The sequence below is a fragment of the Cricetulus griseus genome (assembly GCF_003668045.3).
Source record: "Cricetulus griseus strain 17A/GY chromosome 1 unlocalized genomic scaffold, alternate assembly CriGri-PICRH-1.0 chr1_1, whole genome shotgun sequence".
NCBI lineage: Eukaryota > Metazoa > Chordata > Mammalia > Rodentia > Cricetidae > Cricetulus > Cricetulus griseus.
In genome coordinates, this window is record NW_023276807.1 from 67,109,487 (window position 1) to 67,130,021 (window position 20,535).

Below are 20,535 nucleotides of genomic sequence, written 5' to 3' on the forward strand. Positions count from 1 at the left end.
ACTGGAAGGAGCATGTGGTTGTTGTAACAATGGCATTTTGCCAAAGCAGATATCAAGGGCCCCAAGAACACAAGTTGTATAATTCTAAAACCTCTCAAGAGAAAACTATTCAACGTAAAATAATGGGCCCATTTAACCGTCTGATCACAGAATTCCTAACCATTTAATGGTTTTCTCTCATGAGCATGAACAGTCAGCATGCCAGGTACTCACAGTCAAGTCTTTTTTTGTTTTTTTTTTTTGTTTGTTTGTTTGTTTTGGTTTTTTGAGACAGGGTTTCTCTGTGTAGCTTTGGAGGCTGTCCTGGCACTCGCTCTGGAGACCAGGCTGGCCTCGAACTCACAGAGATCTGCCTGCCTCTGCCTCCCGAGTGCTGGGATTAAAGAAGTGCACCACCAATGCCCGGCTTCACAGTCTTAAAGCCACTGTTTAAAAATTAAACAGACAGGTGCTAGATAGATGGCTCAGCAGTGAAGAGCACTTGTCTCTGTCTAGAGGACCTGGGTTCGATTCCCAGCACCTACATGGCAGCTGTAACTATTTGTAACTCTAGTTCTAGGGGATCTGATGATCTCTTCTGGCCTCTTCAGACACTGCAAGCAAATGGTGTACAGACATATATGTAGGTAAAACACTCACAAGATTAAAAAAATATATTTCAGAAATGAAACAAAGCAGATTACCATAATAAAGCTAGAATAGGAGGTAAAACATCAGACTGTTGGAGACACTCTGCTCAACTTCTGAGTGTGCACTGGGCTCCGTAAGGCTTCACTTTATCATCTGCCTTGGTCCTCAAGCACCTTGACTCATTTTGGAATGGAGACTACCACTCCTCTCCTCCTACGGCTGAGCCAGGACACCGGTGTACTCACATCTGTGGGTCAAAGGCTCACAAAGCAGGCTGTGACTCAGTGCTAAAGACTACAGGTTCTCAACACCCTGCAATCAGAGTGTTCCAGGTGGGGGGAGACAGAGAGACAGAGAGAGATGAGAAAGACACAGAGAGAGGAGAGATAGAGACAGACACACAGAGAGAAAGACAGACAGACAGACAGACAGACAGACAGACAGACACACACACACACACACACACACACACACACACACACACACACACACACACACACAGAGGGGGGGCAATATGCAGTGGGGACTCAGACTGTGCTATGCCAGAAGAGCCCCTGCCCTGGATTCCTCTGCTGTGTCCTCATCACTGGATTCCACCTGTAGCAAGTTCCTTGCAATCAAAGCACCAGGGCATCCTGACTCTCAAAACCTTGAGTTTTCTCCTGACCTCAGCTTCCCCCCACCCATGACATTAAGGGCTGGTTTTACAGAGGGCTGTACCCTGCAAGGTGTGTAAACAGGGTCACACCCTTCCTGTGCAGAGGAGTTTGGGTTCCTGCTGAGAGAGCTTGGTTTCTGGAGCTGCAGCAAGAAGGGGAGACTGGCAGTGAGGTGACAGCTGCCTCCATGTCACCCTTTGCTCTAGGCATTCTATTCTGTGGAAAGTGTGGATTCATATTCAGTTATAGAACAGAGGTCCTGTGGAATGTCTCCATTTTCTTTCAGTGGTAACAACACCGTGCAAAGCCACAGTATTGGAATTGCTTCTGGTATTAGAATGGCCAATGGTCCACTGAGGTTGCCCTGCTTTGTGTGTGTGTGTGTGTGTGTGTGTGTGTGTGTGTGGTATGTGAACATGTACATGTACATGTATAGGTACTGAATATGTATTAGCCTGTGTTAGCCTATGCGTGTTGAGTATGTGCATGTAAGCATGTGTATGTTGAGGATGTGAGCATGTAAGTTTGGGTATGTATGTACTGAGTATGTGACCATGTGGGTGTGAGCCTGTGCAAATGTATGTACTGACTATGCAAATGTGTGTGCAGGCATGTGTGGTGATAATATGAGTGTGCAAGCTTTTGTGTGCTAAGTATGTAGGTGTATGCATGTGAACATGTGTGTTCCTAGATAATGTAGTTCTTCTATCATGCATGTGGATTCCTGTCAAAATGCAGGGCCTCTCCAGATATCAACACCAAGGGTCTCTTCTGTCTTCTATCAGCCACAGCTTCCTCTTTCACTAGTGGGCCTACATCTAGTGGGCCTACATCCTCTTTCACTGGGCCTACATCTCTGTAACTTTGTCACTGGAGATCGTTGTGCAAGCAGAACACAGTGGCCACCCTGGAGACTCTACACCTAGCTGAATTTCTTGTACTGTCTTTGAGTTGCCCTAAGCTTTGAGCCTGACCAGCGGATGCCTCATGAGCTTCGAACTGCCTATTTGGCACATGCCCACTGAAGGACAGGTCAAAGGTCATTCCAAGTTTTACATTTAACCCTGTTTTATGTGCCTAACATCTTTAAAAACAAAACAAAACAAAACAAACTCTCCCTGTAGATGGAGTGACAGACCCTGGGAGTCCTTGTGGTGTGAGGGTATGAGGTCCCAGTGTCTTCCTAGCATGAGTGGCAGAGCAGTGGGCACTGGGATCACTCATGCTGTCCATGGAAGGAGGCTTGGTCTGACAGGATAGCATTGCTCTGGGGACATGAAAGTGGTTGCAATACTTTGCTCACCTCCTCATGTGGCCTGGTATGAGGCCTGAAAACCCTTCAGTTCTCAGCACATGGCAGCACCAGGGGATGAGAGGCCACTCCTGACTCTCAGGGAAAATAGTCAGAACTGGCCCAGGTGCTGACACCATGGTCTAGAGCAGTGGTTCTCAACCTATGGGTTGCAACCCCTTTGGGGGTCACATATCAGATATCCTGTACATCATATTTTTACATTATGATTCATAACTATTGCAAAATTACAGTTATGAAGTAGCAATAAAATAATTTTGTGGCCAAGGGTCACCACAACACGAGGAACTATATTAAAGGGTCACAGCATTGGGAAGGTTGAGGACCACTGGCTCTGTTGGTTTCACAGCCTGAGCTCTGTTGAACAGAGATTTGAGGATCATCTGGGGAGAAAAAGGATGCCCATCTCCACTTGGAAGACAAGGAAATTGGGGTGCTGAGTACTGAGGGTAGATGGTGACTTTCACAGCCAAGGGCTCTAACTCTGAGGGGGAAGCAGACTTTATCAGTGCCCATGCCATGTCTACTCCAGATGTCCCACACTGGGAGTGTCACACTCATCATTGCTTGGTCTCAGAGAGGGAAGTTTGTGGGGGGTGCCCTCCTCAGCCAGCCCACTCTCAACTCATTATTAAACTGAGCAGTCCAGTTTGAGGGAAGGAAAGTGATGCGCCAGGCCTGAGCAGGGTGTGACTCGTGTTCTTAGTCCCCCAAAGCGATTTCCTATAGGAACACAGGCTTAGATTCTTCTGTAGGATGGCCACTGTGGCCATGCCTGGGATGTCTCTGTCTCTCTAGCCTTCCTCTATAGATCTCCTGTCCCTCTGAAGAGGGCTAGCTCACTAGCACCCAGGGAACCAAATAGGGAACAAGCACTGGGGCTGGGCCTGGCTGGATGTCTCTGTTGTCTCACAGGCTGACAGGTCCTAGACTCAGTCAACTGCTTAGAAGAGATTTGTTATAGAAACAAGTTTCCAACCAGAGCCAACTGTATATAAACACATATAGAACCTTCAAAAGACAGAAAAAAAAAAAAACTCTCCTGTGCTGAAGTGGTGGACATACAAGTGTATTTTTGCCCATTTAGAGTTTTTATTTATTTATTTATTTATTTATTTATTTATTTTTACTCATCAGCTGGGTCCTTTGACTAGCCATTGGTAACATCTTTTTTTCTTGGTTTCTACAGCCTTCAGCCACAGTTTTGGACATTCCCTGCATTTATTGTATCTTGGGCACCTTGGACAGGAAACACCTGTCTGTGTATGCAGGACTTCCCACAGCTCTCTACTGCTTTAAGCCTGTGTGGGTTCTGACAAGAGGTTCCTGTCCTGGCCTCTAGCATTCATTTTAAACTCCTTGGGTAATTTCATGGAGATTTTAAACGGGGTAAAAATGCTTCCCTGCTGCTGTTTAAAGAGGGAAGGCATTAGAGGTCTCGTTAGCTGCTCTTTTCGACAATTTCAAAAGTGATTTGGCTAATTAGGGTAAAAATATCAAGCTAATTTCATTAAGATGAAAACCATATGGTCACCCTGAGAGAACATTTTTACAGTCACCATAGAGACATGGCACACTCTCCCACCGGGGTATCCTTAAACACTAGTTCTACTCCTACCAGCTCAGGGTAAAGATGCTGACTTGTGTAATTGGTCACGGTTTCTCTCAGTGAGCCAGGGATGCTATGCTGGTAAAATCTGCATTTCAATGCTCTATACAACCAACACTCATTCTCACTTGGAGCAGCTAAAGCCATTCAGTTATCAGGAATGGCCATAAGGGATCCAGGTTGCTCTGTCTTCACTCTGTTTTTAGTATGAGGTTTGAGACCCCAGGAGAGGAAACTAATGCACCAGAACTCTGGCTGCCCAAAGTAGGGCAGGGGGCTCACACCCCCACTTTCGATTCTAGGTAGTCCTTGCCCTGGACTACCTAGGGAGTAACACCTTCCAAATGCACGTAGCTTCCTTTCTACTAATGACAGAGGGCAGGGGACACCAAGAAGGGTTGTGGTGCAGACACACTCCAGCTGCTTTCAACTGTGACTCTTAACAGCCACAATCTGGAAAAGGCCATCCTGTGGCAGCCTGCTCACTCTCTGCTATTCCTACACCATCTCCCCTGAGACCCACAAGACTACCAGAAGCAGCTTTCCCATGTTCTTTCTAGTTTTCATCATGCAAGAAACTCAGACACTGACTTGGCTCAGAGCACTTAACTGTGTTCCGACTCCCCGGTGTCATTTAAGACAGAAAGCATAGTCCCCTAACTTGTCAAACAACCTTTTGAATATTTTTTGAACAAAATGTTGTCCTTCCTGCAGAGTTTACATCCGTGCTCTTATTAGACACACAGCCCGAGTAAGCTGCTCTCTCTACATTTCTCTCCTCAACTTCAGTTGGCACAGAGCTGACCGTTGCATCTGTTACACAGCTTTTCCCAGGTGCTGACGCCACAATTTCTTCCTTTGAGTCTGATTTTTGTAGCTTTTAAAAATGATTCTCCCGTAAATTGGGTCATTTACCTTATGTTGCCTCAAATCCTTCAAAAGTAGATTGATTAGATATGAATAACAAGCCATCTAAGTAGTTACTAATAGTTCCACACTTCTCAAGAAATATTTTTGAGGGGGGGGCAGAAGGATATTGTATAAGAGAACAAAAAGTAATAGTAAGTTAGAAGAAAAAGAAATAATAGGCTCTGTATTACCACTTCTTGTTCCTTTATAGTAGTTGTTCTCAACCTATGGGTCACAGGGGCTGCCCAAAACTATCGTGCATATCAGATATTTCCATTACAATTCATAACAGAGGCAAAATTACAGTTACAGGGTAGCAATGAAATGAATTTTATGGTTGTGGAAGTCACCACAACATGAAACTATATTAAAGTGTCATAGCTTTAGAAAGTTTGAGAACCAGTGCTTTAAAGGTTAATATTTCCCTATGTGCTGCTTTAACAGCTTCATGTCTAGGACATGAATTGGGAGGCCAATGTTGTGTGACAAAACTTTTCTGGGGGAGATGCAACACACACACACACACACACACACACACACCCCTACTTGCCCCAGATGGGAAGCCCAACACACACAGACACACACAGACACACACACACAGACACACAGAGACACAGACACACACACAGACACACACACAGACACACACACAGACACACACACACACACACACACACACACACACACACACACCCTCCCTACTTGCTCCAGATGGGAAGCCCATGACAAATCAAAGTAGGGATACTAACAAAGCCCAACTTGTTGAACCAAGAGTTTTATTGGGGTCACCTACAGGAGCAGAAATGACTCAAAAACAGCTGCATCATTAAAGCCGGCCCCAGCATGGTGACAGCTCACAAAGCTTGGAACCTGGAGCACACTGCACAGCTTTCAGGCAGTTCCACAAGTTGGAGAGAGTCTTTTCAAGTGTCTTAGTTGGTCTAGACCTCTTTAAGTCAGCTCGGCTACTTTCTGCTTTTTCTAGGTAGCTGGTTTAGTCTTAGAGTCTTCTTTGAAGCTTGGATCTCTTCCTCTGAGAGGGACTCTCAGCCTTTATTGCTTACTCTCACAGGGTGGGACCTAGTGAATCTGCTCGGTTTCAAGGACTTCCTGAAGCTGTTTTGAGTTGTTTACCTTCGGCTTAAGGTGCTTCCCTGCAGGATGCAATGTTTCAATTTTGAAGGAAACCATTACACAGTTCTTTGGTGGGAGGCCCTAAGACATGCTACATAGGCACCTAAGCTTCACAAGGAGAAGGGGGTTTACCCTGTGTATGATAGATAGACTTATGTGTCTGGTTAAACATGGCAGATAATGAGCAAGACAGCCTTGGGAGTGACACCTGGTCTTCTTGGTGACCATTCTGGTGTTCTCCAGAGAGTCTTGTGACAAATGTATGTGGTACAAGGCTTTCCCCTCAGTTATCACATAGTAATGATGATGAACACAGAGAACAAGTTTGTATGGGGGTTCAGGAATTGGTCCCTGTGGCACAGGTGCTCTGTTACATGGATGCTTAGGTGGTAGAAGCCTCAGGTTCTGGTAGGAATAGACCAAGATCCAGTGCAGTGTGGCACAAGTCCTGGTGCCAGGAGCTGGTACAGTAGCTTTTGCACCAACCCTGCTCATGGCCATCTGCATCCTAGGGCAGATGGCAGCTGGGTCTGCCTGGCACCCCTGGTGGGTATCATAAATCCCAATTCTAAATGGCTGTGTGATGGCTTTATGGCTACACTACTCTACGAGGACTGTGCTGAATTGAGGGCTGCTTGCTGAATACCATGCATCTTTCTTACAAATGCTCCCTTCAGAGCCTGGAGGACCAATCTCTGTTCCTCCAACCAAACCACAGCATGGACTTTTCATCCACAGACTACCACAGTGTTCTCTCCCTGGGTCTCATGGGAGCCACTTGTCAGCCAGCATGGTTATGTGCCTTACACCCTGAGCTGCCTACAGGGCTCTTTTCTGTGCCCACCTCAAATTTTCAGCCTTCTATCTCTTTCTAGAGATGGGCCAGAGAAGTGACTTCAATTTTACAATGAACCTGCTGCCTCAGGCCCTTCTTCACAGAGAAGAGTGGGAAGTGTATGACACAGTTGTGTGTCATTGTTCATGAGGGATTTCCTGGGGACTCTGGACACCTAGAGGCCTCAGCTCATAGCCTTCACAACTCGGTTAACTTGCTTCTGGAACTCCCCACCCCAAGCACATCTTAGCAAAGCCTGGCACTCTCCCACAAATGTCAACCTTTAGTTAACCACAGTGACAACTCATGGATTAGGCCGAGGTGGTACAGAACGGGACTGGGGAGCAATGGGGACAAGCTATGCAAAGAGGCTTCAGACTAACTATTCAATTCCTTCCATAGCAGGAGAAGTAGGAATACTTGGCAGGCAGCTCCCAGAAGCCTGGGCAGGAGATCTGTCCTGGCACCCGAGCTGTAGCAAGATGGCTAGTGGTTTGAGTCTGTGGTGACCTATTGTTCCCCCTCAAAATCTATCTGGCTCCTCAGGAACATGTCTACTGAATCACACTGTCCCCTTATGTCTCCAGGGGCAGCATTAGTCTCAGTTTTGGAATTACTACCTTTTACCTTTCATTATGATGCCTTAATTGGCCTTCCCAACAGGGATAAGTCTTAGCATAAATGCCAAAGGCATGCATGGGTGTTCTGACTCCTACTAAATTCAAACTTTACATTCAGTACAAGGGGGAATTGTGACTTCATGAAGCTAAGTGTGCAGCTGGTCTACTGAGTCCTCTGCAAGGTTAGGTTGGTTTTTTAGCTTCACAAGTCCACAATGCATAGAAGCATAATGATCCTGGGACCACAAACCCCAGCTATCCTGGAAATACCTAAGTGAAAGCCCCTGCTAGGTAGCTGAGGGTCTTGGGATCTTGGGATGTCCTGGAGCATTTTAACATGTATACATGTACACACACACACACACACACACACACACACACACACACACACCACACCACGTGCTATCCTCAGAATTCAGACTCACCTTAGTTACCAGGTTGTAGATGTGAAAGTTGCTCACTCTGGAAATATAGGGCAAGGGCTTTGGGGGAGTAAACATTTCTTTAGCTTCGTGATATTCATATTTGGTTCCCTTTGGTTTCTATAAATTAAGCCAGAGTTCCTGGTAGTGTCTTGCTTAAGTAGTTTTATCCTGCCTCTCCTTTTTGATGGTACTACATATTCTTAGTTGCTGATAATTAGTTACCAGCTTTCTTCTACCATTTCTTTTTTTTCCATTGCTGCCACTGTCCTCACTGCCATTGTGCACATGTCTTATCTAGTCCTTTTTATGGACCATTGCCCATGAACATCTCCCAAATACACCTTCACCAGCACACCCTTGTCAGTTTGTAATAGAGCATCATCAGCTCAGCCTCATTGAGTATATCTTTACCAGTGAGCCACTTCTCTGAGGTTTTGGCACTCTTATCTGACAACCTGGCAGCCTTACTTCATCAAATGTGGGGCTGTGCTTTTTAACAGCTTCGAAAGGCTGTCCCAGGAGCATGGGGCATTTGTCAGGGTGCCAAGTCCTCCTGTAGATGTCAATGAAATTGCTATGAGTTACTCTGCTCCATGTCCTTCAGGTCTAGATCTGTTTTGCCTCAACTCCTGAGGTCCATATTTAATGTCTTAGAAAGTCTGTTGGCCAACAGTCTCCCTCATTTAGGCCTGGCTTCAGCTGATCCAGGAAAGGGAAGGGACCAGTGGATGGAACACAAGCAGGCATGTAATATTTTGCAGAGGGCTCAAAGTATTTCCAACAAAAGGAGGCCATTTGCTTTTATTGAGAGAACTAAGACTTCTGAGAACATTCAGAAGAGTCCAAAATTATGATTTTCTTGACTTTTCCCCTCCTTTGTCTTTGTGCACACACACACACACACACACGCGTGCACGCGCGTGTGTGTGTGTGTGTGTGTGTGTGTGTGTGTGTGTGTGTTTGTGAATTTGAGCTAGAGTTATCTGGGAAGAGGGAACTCAATTGAGAAAATGTTTCTATGACATTTCCTGTAGAAAATTCTGTAGGAATTTCTTGGTTGTAGGACAATGATGACTGATATGGGAAGGTCCAGCCTTCTGTGGGAAGTGCCAATCTTGGTCAGGTGGGCTTAAGTTGGGACAGAAAGAAAGCTAAGCAAGCCAGTAAGTGGGGTTCCTCAATGGCTTCTGCTTCAGTTCTTGCAGGTTTCTGCTTGACTTTCTTTTAAGAAGGACTGATGTGGGATGTCCTTCTGTATGCTGTGAATATGTGTTGCTTTTATTGGTTGATAAATAAAGCTGTCTTAACCAATGACAAGGCAGAATATAGCTAGGCAGGAAACCCAAACAGAGTTATGGAGAGAAAGAAGGTGGAGTCAAGGAGATGCTATGTAGCCACCAAAGGGGTAAGATGCTGGCATTACTGGTAAGCCACAGCCTTATGGTGATACACAGATTATTTAAAATAATTGGTTAATTTATGAGAGAGAGCTAGCCAGTAATAAGCCCGAGCCATTCGCTAAACAATTGTATTTAATATATTAGCCTCTGAGTTATTATTTCATAAGCAGCTTTTGGGGATTCATGAGTGAGAAAGAAACTGGTCCAAGGGGACCAGTGGGACAGATGCCTTACTGACAGTCCTGGCCTGTGCATGACATTTCTGTTCTCTGGTTGCTGGTGACAGAGTTACCATATAGCACTGAGGGGCTTTTGTGTCACACCTTTCTTTCGGTTACTGTATCAATGATTTAGGCCCCTGACTCCACAACCAAAACCGTCTCAATTTTCAGACCTTCCCAAAGGCAGTGTATTCTTTCCACAAGTCTCCCACCCAGCTTTCACTGGCCTCCTTCAAGCCCAGTGCAGAGGCTGCCTCTGCCACCAATCCCCACCCACTCTGGGCCAAGTCTGTGGGAGACACTTCTGGGACTACTATAAGGGAGCCGAGGAGCCTGGCACTCTTGCCCCTCGAGAAAGCCGGGAGTTGTCCCAGCTGCAGGAAAAACTGTCTTAGAGGGATGACCAGAATAGGACCTCAAAGATGTTTGAAGGCTGCAGAGAGCCAACACCCCCAAAGTTGGACACCAATCAAATTGCCAGAAAGCACCAGGTTTGAAGGTTCTGGGATGCCAAACGCAAGTCCACGTACACCAGGGGGCAAGCAGGGTCTGCCTGCTAGGCACGGGGTCCACCGGACCTCACTTTGGCCGTGTATCACAGTCCACTTTCTTCAGCGCGACCGTCAGGTGTCACTTAGATGCTGAAGCTTGGGCTAGAGGATATCTTTTCCTTTCGTACCTTTTGCTTGAATATACCTCTTAAAATTTTAAGTGCGAGTCTGTCTCACGGAAGCTGGCAGTTAAAAACACAGATCAATACTCACGACCCTCCGTTTGTCCCGGGTCCAAAGAGACCAGACCAGCTGGGATCATGAGAACATGGACCGCTAAACCCGGAGTCCCTTCCGATCCCGCCTCAGAGCCCCACTCCGCCCCCTTACAGATCCGACCTAAGGGAAGCAGTGTTTCACAGTAGGCGGAGTCGTGATGCCCCGCCCCATGCGGAGCCTTAGCCAATGAAGGTCGGGGGTCTGTCAGAGGAAGGCACCCACCGCCCCGCCCCCGAGCTCTGCCAATGGAAGGGCGCGAGGCGGTGCACCCGGGCAGAGCGCGGACCGCAGCGCGCGGGGCTCCGGGGGCATCCGCCGCTCGGCTCCGTCTGCGGGCCTTGTCCGCCTGTCTTGTCCTCCTCCTGCGGCCGCGCTGCCGGGCCCTCGCGCGTCGGCGAGGTCGACAAGCAGCATGGCGGTGGAGGAAGAGGGGCTGCGGGTCTTCCAGAGCGTGAGGATCAAGATCGGTGAGGACCGCGGTGGCGTGGGCAGCTCCCCAGACCCCTGCTCCTGGTATCCGGCCAGGCTGGACCAGCCAGCTACTCGTGCTTCCCCGCCCGGACGGACAACCCGGTTCTCCGTGGCACTGCGGGGGAGGCGGGACCTGCCTCAGGGGGTGTATGTTTGTGTGCGTGAGCGCGCGTGGCTGCCTGCGTGTCTCCGTGTGCGCAGGACCGCTCCCGGACCTCTCCGGGTCTCGGGCGCCTGAGTTTACATGCACGAGCACACGCGGTTCCGTCTGGGTGCTCCCACTTCAGGGATCAGGTCTACTGATGTCAGTCTCCGAGTGTCCCCTTCACAGTTGTGCCCAGGAACTTCCTTCCCAAGGAGGGGGCGCCCCTTCACCCTTTCTGCTGTGCGGTGCTGCAGGCTTCGGGGCCGTGAGCGCGCGACTGTGTGTCTGCGCGCTGCAGGCGTGGTGATGGAGCTGCCAGCACCTCCCCCTCCTTTCATTGAGAACTGGCCGTGGGAGCGGTGGCCGGCAGGCCTGGCATTCAGGCTGCGCTCGGCTGTTCCGGACTTCGGCAGCAACGCTGGGGGCAGGGAGTGAAGTAGAACTGGAGTGATGGAAAGGACTTCCTGATTTTTTTTTTTTTAACCTGGAGAATTTGCTTTTCCCAGTCGCTCCCCCCCCCCTTTTAAAAAAAAAATCTTGTGAGTGATGTGTGAGTCCACTTCCTAACAGTGGTTTTCTGAAGTGACCGTTACACATCAAACCATTAACGCACTGGGCAAGGGCCAATTTTCTGGAAGGAATTCTGGGTCCTAGTGCGCTGTTCTGTAGTCTTTTCCCTCTGAACTGCGTCCCATATACCGGTCTGTTCCCATGTGAAAAGGCCCCTAGTGGGTGGCAACAGTCACAGTGTCAGTTGTTGATGACATTCGATGCTGCTGTCTGAAGAATGCCAGCTACTCGCAATCAGCGTGTTGCTTCCTGTCCGCTTTATTTTGATTTTGAATCATCGCCGAGACAGTTTGATCTTTGGTTCAGAAGCGCTGCGGATACCATGTGGTGCTTGGGCTCCCAGAGGGCATGGGAGGAATTTCTCTTGCTTTTGTGCTCGGAATTGCTGTCAGTTTCAATCTGAGGAATGGGGCTGCCTCTGTCTGCTGTGGGGCCAGGCAGAGAGCGCTTGTGTGAGGGTGGCCAGCTTCAGTTTCCCTCATCCAAGACCATCTCACCAAGTGAGTCCACCGGGCTCCAGGGGTTCCGTGCCCCACTACTCAAGGAGAGCAAGGGGGGTGGTCTTGTGGAATACTGCTAGGGGAGAATCCAGGCCTTCAGGTCAGCAGGGTAACAAGGGCCCAAGACTTTCTCTTCAGTGCAGTGTGTCTTGCTCCAGTCCTAGCATCAGCTACACTGTGCACACATGGAAGGATTTTAGTTCTAATCAAACAAAGAGGATGTCTCTTCCAGAATGGCATAGTAAGAAAGACCAGAGGAAAGATAATGCTCCAATGCTTAGGACAGTAGTCCAAACTGTCTGCCAGAGTAGGATCTTCACTAGAGGAACAGTGGTGGGGACAAGTCATCAGATCTCCCTCTGTTGCTACGCTTTGAATAAGTGTGTGATTGGAGACTGCATTGCCTCTGACTACATAGTGGGCTGGGCAAGACTCAGATGTTTAGGATGGTGGCCATGAGGTTGGGTAGAGGCACCCAAGCTCCAACTGCCTACTCTCTAAATGTGCTCTGTTTCCAAGAGGCTGGTCTTTCTCAAAGGTATGCAGGGACCACAGCTCTGTATGTAGAGCCTGTCTCTGAGTACAGATGTGGGTGTGTTGCCTTAGCCCTTTGGAGCCTAGAAGACAGCTGTAGCTACTGGTTTGGGTTTGGTGTTACTTAGCTATCCTGCTTGTCTGAAACTGGGGTCCCCAGGGGAATCCCATCAGAAGAATAAACAGGACTCCTAGCAAGGTGGGTGGTATGCTGGGCTCCTGGGTTTCCTTTTGCAGTTCTTGGTTTGTGGTCAGGTCACTCTATGATTAACACTGTCTCACTTTCATACATGCACAAGAAAGGGTCTCTCTCTCTCTCTCTCTCTCTCTCTCACACACACACACAACACACACACACCACACACACACACACACACACACACGAGTCACTCCTCCAAGCCTTGTTTTCAGACACTTTGGCCTCCAGCAAGCCTGTTGGTAACTTATGGGGTGACCCAGAAGAGCCTGTTTCTTGTCACAGCCATTTCCCCATCTGAATAAAGCAAGAGTCCATGTGGGTTGCATCCGGTGGGAGTGCACAAGGCTGTAATCTGTCCTAGTCAACACCCTCCCCCCACCCAGAGAAGGAAAGAGAGACAATCACCCCTAAAACCATACAGATAAACACCATTGCCACTGTTGTAAGAACTTAGGGAAGGGGCCAATGTTAGGAGGCCTGGCCTCTACTTCTCGGTTTTAGAGCATAAGATAGTACTTGGTTTCATCAGAAATGAGTCTCTCTGTTCTTCCCCTTTCTCATTCCATCTCCACATTGCTCACGCAAAAGAAAAAGCCACATAAAAGTGAAGTATCTTAATTTTAAAAAAAGAGCATTTTCAAGTCCCGTCTTGAAGAATCTGTTGCCTCTCCATTTAAAATGTGCACAGTTGTTTGGATATATTCTTCTGTGCCTTTAGAATCTTGAGCGTCTGTGGTAACAATTGCTGCTTTGTTATAGCCATCTTCAGCCATCACATGTGACTGACCCTGGCTTCCTTGAGGCTGCTGCATTGAGGAAGTGTGTAGCCCAACTCTCTAGAGTCGATGCTGGCTGGTGATTGGGCAGATAGCTGTGGCCAGAGCTCATCTGCCCAGCAATGCTATTTTGGGCCTAGTGTTCCCTGGGGTTGCAATATAGCTTTACTTCCCAGTCATGTTTTCCTTTTGCTTAATATTTATTACTTGTTTTTTTTTTTTTTAAAGTGCTCTCTGGATAAAAATGTTGAGTGCATAGAGGCAATTATCATCTGTCAATTAATAAATAAAAATTCAAAATTCTGGCTTTGCATTCCCAGACCAGAAATGTTCTCTGGCACTATTATGGCTTTGTTCATTTTCTTTCTGCTGAGGTCTCGGTTGGCTCCCTGGGTCCCCAGAAAGGCAGACTCTGATTCCTGCTTTTCCAGTGGGCTCTTGGTGACTCTGGTTTTTCTGCCTGGATATCACAGCAGCCACTCTGCATCCTCGCTGAGGCCCTGTGCTTTTTCTCCAAGGTTATAATGTGGTTGTGGAGAGGTGCAATGGCAAGCAGAGAATACATGTGGTAGCTCCTCCTGTCGAGCCGTATTGGGTTGCTGTGGACCAGGGCTGGTTTCAATCCCCTTGCCTTTCTGCTCACAACAAAATCTGACCAGAAGCAGGAGGACCCAGTGAAAGGAGGGTGGGCAGAAGTGCAAGATGGGGGCAGACAGGGGTATGAGCTTGCCTGGCTGGTCAGCCATGATGAGTAGGCAACAGATGACAAAGCTCTAGATTAATGTCTGGAAGCTCAGTTAGCTCATTGAGAGAAGTTGCTATCTCCACTGGCCACAGTGTGTTGACACCAGGGTTGCTGTGGGTCACACCACAGGCCATGCACCTGCAGGGGGCAGTTGTGCTTCATGGGTTAACACAGTTGTCATGGGCTGGCCAAGGCTGGATTCAGACAGAAGAGGTGTTTTGTGAGTCATAGCAGTAGCCTTTGCGATACAGTAGCTTCAGGGCCCGAGTTTAAGAAGATGCTGTGTGGGCCAAATGTGGTCCTTGGCATGGGAGATTTTAGATTCTCTTGAGCTCTCTCATGCTAAAATTAACTTGGGTATTCCATTAACCGAGCTCAGCTCAGCTGCCTGTGCTATTTTTAACTGCCCAGGACTAATGTGCAGTTCTAGGCTGTACCTGTGGAAGCTAGGAAAGCTCAGGGTTGGACTGCTTTGTCCTGCTGATCCAGGTGCTGCCTGTCAGGGCGTTGGGTTTGCTACGTCTATGGTGGGTGGAGGAATGAAGATTTCAAGCAGGGATTTGTGTACATTGTGTCATTAATTTTAAAGATTTTGTTTTACTATTGTATTTATTTGTGTTTGTGTATGTGTGTGCACATGTGCATATGTATGTGTGCATGTGTACATGCATTTGTGTGTATCTGTACACATTCGTGCTATACCCTGTAGAAGCCAGAAGAGGGTACTGGGTTCTCTGAAGATGACATTGCAGGTGGTTGCAGTTGTGAATTGCTCAGCTGTGCTGGAAACTGAACTCAGATCCCCTGGAAGAGCAGCAAGTACACTTAACCTGAGCCTCTCTCATTAATTTTAAATTCTCACAACCTCATGACATTGATGTCAATTAAGGGAGATGAATATATATCAATCATAGCCTGTGTCAACTTTGGACACTTCCTGTCAGTTCACAAAGCCTATTCCTCTGTGATCTTAGACTTGAATGGTGGCTGGAGGATTGAAGAGGAACTTTGGAGGGAGGAGGCAGCTGATGCTGAGGAGGTTGAACCGGGCACTGGTCCATGCTTGTAGACAGCAGGGCTATGTTGACGTCAGTGCTGACAGAGCAGGTCTGAGACTCACTGACCAGGAGTAGGTGCAGGGCTGGCATCTGAGAGGAGCTGTGAGTCCGAGCTAGAGGATCAGCCTGAGGTGAGAGTTTCATGCGGTAGCCCCAAAGTGATGCTCGGCAGCCACGCCCAAAAGGCAGGAAATATTTTGATTTAATTGTGTATCCGAATGCATAAGCCACACATGCATACACACACTGAGGCGTTAACTGCTGCTGGCTCAGGGCAAGGGACAGTGTGTTTTAAGTGTGAGTATGAAAATATTTAGCAAAAACAAAATGGATTTTGCAAGTGGCCTTTGAAAGTCCAGGTGGCTGCATGACCTTGGAGGTGGGCTGGCTGCTGTTTAGGACCAGAGCCCCAGACAGCCATTGAGGAGAGGGGGCGATGTTCCGTTCATGGAACCTGGCACTCGAGATAGGGTAGTGGTTAGTTTTGCAATTTTATTAAGTGAACCCTTAACCCCTCTGGCCTCAGTCTCATTTGTCTGAGTGGAAAGTGATGCTTCCACTTAGACTGGGTCTTCCATGACAGAGGCAATGTTCCCAGTATAATCTGAAGCTGTTTCTCCTGTCAATTTGTACAAATTAGAGTTCTGCTCAAGCACTGCGTAAATAAGAGAGGACTGAACTTTGATTAGCACATAGAGGTTGAAGACTGAAGAGAGATGGCTTTGGGTCTGCCCTTGGAGAGAGGGTTTCATGGATCCATGGACCCTAGTGCCCCTCCCTGCCTCTGCTATTGTGGGGCATCAGCTGGTTGTGCATCCAACTTTGGGTACAGATGATTTGGCCTGGAGCTTCCGACTTGGTGAGTAGAGGGATCTCCTCTCTGTAGGCAGAAAGCAGTGGAGGTAGGTCCTGTCTGGACTCAGATATGATTTGTAGGTTCTGGTTGGCTTCTGGGAGGCACAAGGCGAGTGAGTGATGTATAGCTATGCATGTTGGGCTGGGAGTGACCTCATGGGTCATAGCTGGCCTTCTGTAGGTGCCTGTCAAGGTATGCTGGTCTATCCTGTCAAGGCCTGCACCAATCTATGTTGGGACAGAGGAGGAGCTTACCTGCACAACTGGAATGTTCCCACTCTGACCAGATGGTGATCTTGTCCAGAAATGCTCTTTGTACAGCCCCATAGTCAGCAGTTCAATGAACAGATAACAAAAAAGTTGAAACAGAGTAAAGTAAATGCCAGTTGAAGGGTGATTGTATCATGGAGCATGCACTGAGGAACAGAGGGAGCTGTCTCTGGGCCACTGTGCACTACATGAGACCAGTTCTGTTTCCTTGGGTTCTACTTTGGTCTTTCCCTCACAGTGACAAGGCTACAAGGAATGACCCCACAGTAGTTAAGCTCCTCTCAGTGCTAAGACTGTCAGTCAGGCTTCGCTTTGGTTTCTTGGTAAGAAAATAATTCACTTTTACATCTGAAGTGGTTCATATTAGGACTCTCCTCCTGCTTGCCAAAGAAAGCCATACAGTGAATCTAGGTTCCAAGTCAACTCTTGGGGTTTGCTTCGATGCTGGGCCTGGCATTTCCAAGTGCCAGCCACTGTTCTTAGAGCTGGTAGTGGAGCCAAGGACACACAGATATCATTGGAGGGTGACTGTGGTCCTGACAGGTATTTCTCACTTTTCCTCCAAAGCTCAGAGAAGCAAGGTAGCCTCCCACTGAGTCATTCTGTGATGCCTCTGCTTCACAGGGCCCAGGCGTCTTCATGGTTAGCAAAGAGTGGTCCTTGTGGACTTGTCCTCCAGACAGCAAAGACTAGTCTCCAAAAGAGTTCCCTTCCTTCTCAGTACGTTTTCACAGCAGCCTTCATGGGACTAATCCATGCAGCACTGCCTTCATGCTGACCAGTGCTGGTATCACCAGGCAGCATGGAGTAGAGAGAGCTGAGGAGTCAGGGTCAGGGGGTGACCATTTGCAAACTCTGTCCCAGCTAAGCAACATCTTGTCCCGTGAAACCTTCAGACCAGCATTACAAAACACGACAGCTTAGAAACACGGCTATCTTCTCAACCTTGGCCTCCAGGGTACCTTGATCTCTCCCTCATACATACTCCTCTTAGGAGGGATAGGTTCCTTCTCCTGCTGGGTAGTTGCTGAGAAAGCATGGTGTACAGTTCAGTTTCAGTGTGAGGACATATGTTAGTCTTAAGACCCTGAACCTCTGGGCATCTACTTTGTTTTGGCTCCGGCTAACTTGGGATTTTCCAAGGCTGGGGTCAGACTGGGGCACAGGGCCATTAGCATTAGTCCAGGAACATGAGGCACTTCCGGAAAATTCATCTGTGTGCAAGCCCCAAAGGCCCTGGCCAGCCTGGACTCTTGTCTAGAGTCTGGGATGAGTGCTATGATGGGGCTGGTTTTCCCATGGCCTTTGGGGGTGAGGGCTGAGCTGGGGAATTCCAGACCCTCAGATCTGCAGATGGCATACTTAGTCTTCTTGGGAAGCCTTGCTGAGCTGGCCTGAGGCCCTTGATGTAGGCAGACTGCTACAGGGTGGAATTCTGGGAAAGCTCAACCACCACAGAGCCTGGAGAGGACACTACCTCTTGTCCTGATGGCTGATCTCCAAGACTCTGCTGCTGGATTCAGAGTTTGTGCCAGGTTTTCATCTGTGCAGCTGCCTCAGCTAGCTCCCTGAAGACAAAATGCATTTCTTCTACCCAGCCCTTGAACCTGGCCCTAGGCTGGGCACAGAGAGAAGGAAGCAGGCGGCTGGCCTCAAGCCTGAAGGGACACTGAAGATAAGTCCCGAGTGTCAAGGCTATCTCTCAGTAGTGGTCATCAGTGCTGTAAGGTTATTGATCTAAGAACACACAATGGGGCATTTCCTTCACAGAATAAAGCTGGGTTCTAAGTGCCGGAACTGTGCCCTGTGCTTGTCTGTACTGCTGGAGAGCTGACACTGGGCACCATGGGAACTTACTGAGGCTTGAGGTAGCGAGAGAAAACTGACCTGCACCCACGAGGCCAGCATTCAGGTTAAGTCCAGGGCCGTTCTCAAGGTGTCCTCCTGTGATATGGTTAGGAGCTTATTTACACACACACATGCGTGTGTGCATACCCTGGGGCCGCTTGCAGGGTGTCCTAATACTAAAGCCATGGCAGCAGGAGGCAAGTTGTCTCAAGGGCTCTTGGATGCCAGGTGACAAAGCCCCACCCATGCAGGTGACAGGAACAAATTGTGTTGAGGGTTGTTGGGGTTCTGCTTTTTCCAGATTTGTAACAACAGGAACAGGTCACTCCTGGTATTGTGAGATTTGCAAAGTTTAAATTAGTCCACTTTTCACAAAGTCCTTTACTTTTCCTGTCACCTGCATGGGTGGGGCTTTGTCACCTGGGGTCAAGAGCCCTTGAGACAACTTGCCTCCTGCTGCCATGGCTTTGGTATTAGGGCACCCTACCCTTCCATTCCCAAAACCTAAGATCTTTTCCCACAATTGTTTTGGATTTTTCCATGTTTTGTATTTGTGTGGCACATTCATGTTTTTAGGCCCACAGCTTAGAGTTACTCTCAAGACATTTCTTCTGTTTGCTTCTGGCCTGTTCTCTTAGGTAGATTTTGTCAGGCAGGAGCCAAGGCCCAGTTTCCTAAGCTGTGTGCTCAGGAAGCCATTATGAGACCCAAATGAATATAGGGACAACCTGAATCCCTATCTTTGGGAAGGAAGCCATGGGCAGGTGCCAGAGCTTGTATTCAGTAGGTAAGACATGACCAGGGACCCCAGGCAGTGGTGAACCATAGCCTATTAATGAGACACAGGAAACAGTTGCCTGCAGATCACTGTGTTTTGACAGTGATTTGGGGCGGGTTCACGGGCAGTTTCTACCTGTGTGTTGTCTTAGGCAGACTTGGTGCAAGCCCTATGCCAGGTGGCCTTTTGCCAGAGGATGGATGAAGGCCCTGCTGGGATATCCAACCTCTCTGAGCTATTCTGGATGCACAGGCCTCTGGCTATTCCTGGGTTGCAGTTATACAGCAATAGTTTTCTTGAGGAGTACTGGAGGCAACATCTGAGACATTAGTGTGGCTGCCCAACTCCCCAGCTGGTCCCATCCGTCTGGAATCTGTGACATTCCTTTTGCTGTTCATCATTTCCTGCTTCGGGCAGCACTGCATTTAGTGTTTAAAGAGAGTTTCTCAGTATTAGAACCCAAGAATGTGTTTATGCATGTCCTGAGTGGAAATGAAGAGTCACATGGAAAGAAAAAAAATTTGTTTTCACTGTTTTTGCCGAGTGTCTTGATTTAAGATTTTGTTTCATCAAGTATATTTCATGACATCTGCAGGGAAACTTTGTCTCCTTTGTTGTCCCCTTGCTGAGCCCCAGGATGTAATTTTTTCCAGAGGGTAAGAGGGAGTGGATCAGGAGGGTTTGGCAGGCAGAGAGGTCCCACGAGGTCTTGTGCCCCGAGTCAAACACAACTTGCTTCCGTCTCGTGATTGTCATTCTCACCATCAATAGTGCCGTTCATCCCCCAGCCTCAGTTCCCACCCCGTGGCTGGGCTTGGGCCTGGGCTACACTACACCTAATGGTATTGTGGACATAAGAACGGGGTGCTAGGGCCGGACGTTGGTGGCGTACGCCTTTAATCCCAGCACTCGGGAGGCAGAGGCAAGCGGATCTCTGTGAGTTCTAGGCCAGCCTGGTCTCCAGAGCAAGTGCCAGGATAGGCTCCAAAGCTACACAGAGAAACCCTGTCTCGAAAAACAAAAACAAACAAACAAACAAACAAAAAAAAGAATGGGGTTGCATTGGGTAAGGGTTTGGAGGCTGATAGGCTGTGAGGGTCTAGAAACTGTTGGGCTGCAAGGAAGATGATGGTCTGGGCAGGGTTTTGAGGCAGATCAGCTGTACTAGTTTGGAATATGATGGGCAGGATCGTAGTTGTAACTATATATGTTTGGATTCTGGTGGCTGGCTACCGAGGGAATGCAGGGAAGGTGTCATCGGG

At 48.2% G+C, this 20,535-nt stretch overlaps 1 protein-coding gene across 2 annotated transcripts in view; it reads left to right on the forward strand.

Moving 5' to 3' along the window:
• Positions 1-10,775: 10,775 nt before the first annotated feature.
• The window catches only part of Rasa3 (RAS p21 protein activator 3), a 106,808-nt gene continuing 97,048 nt past the window's right edge, over positions 10,776-20,535 (forward strand). The window contains exon 1 of one of the 2 annotated variants that reach the window (XM_027387799.2): positions 10,776-10,991. In XM_027387799.2, the coding sequence (XP_027243600.1) occupies positions 10,937-10,991 (55 nt within the window). In that variant the 5' untranslated portion in view covers positions 10,776-10,936. The remainder of the gene's footprint in view (positions 10,992-20,535) is intronic. The other variant, XM_035452358.1, reaches the window with a different exon arrangement.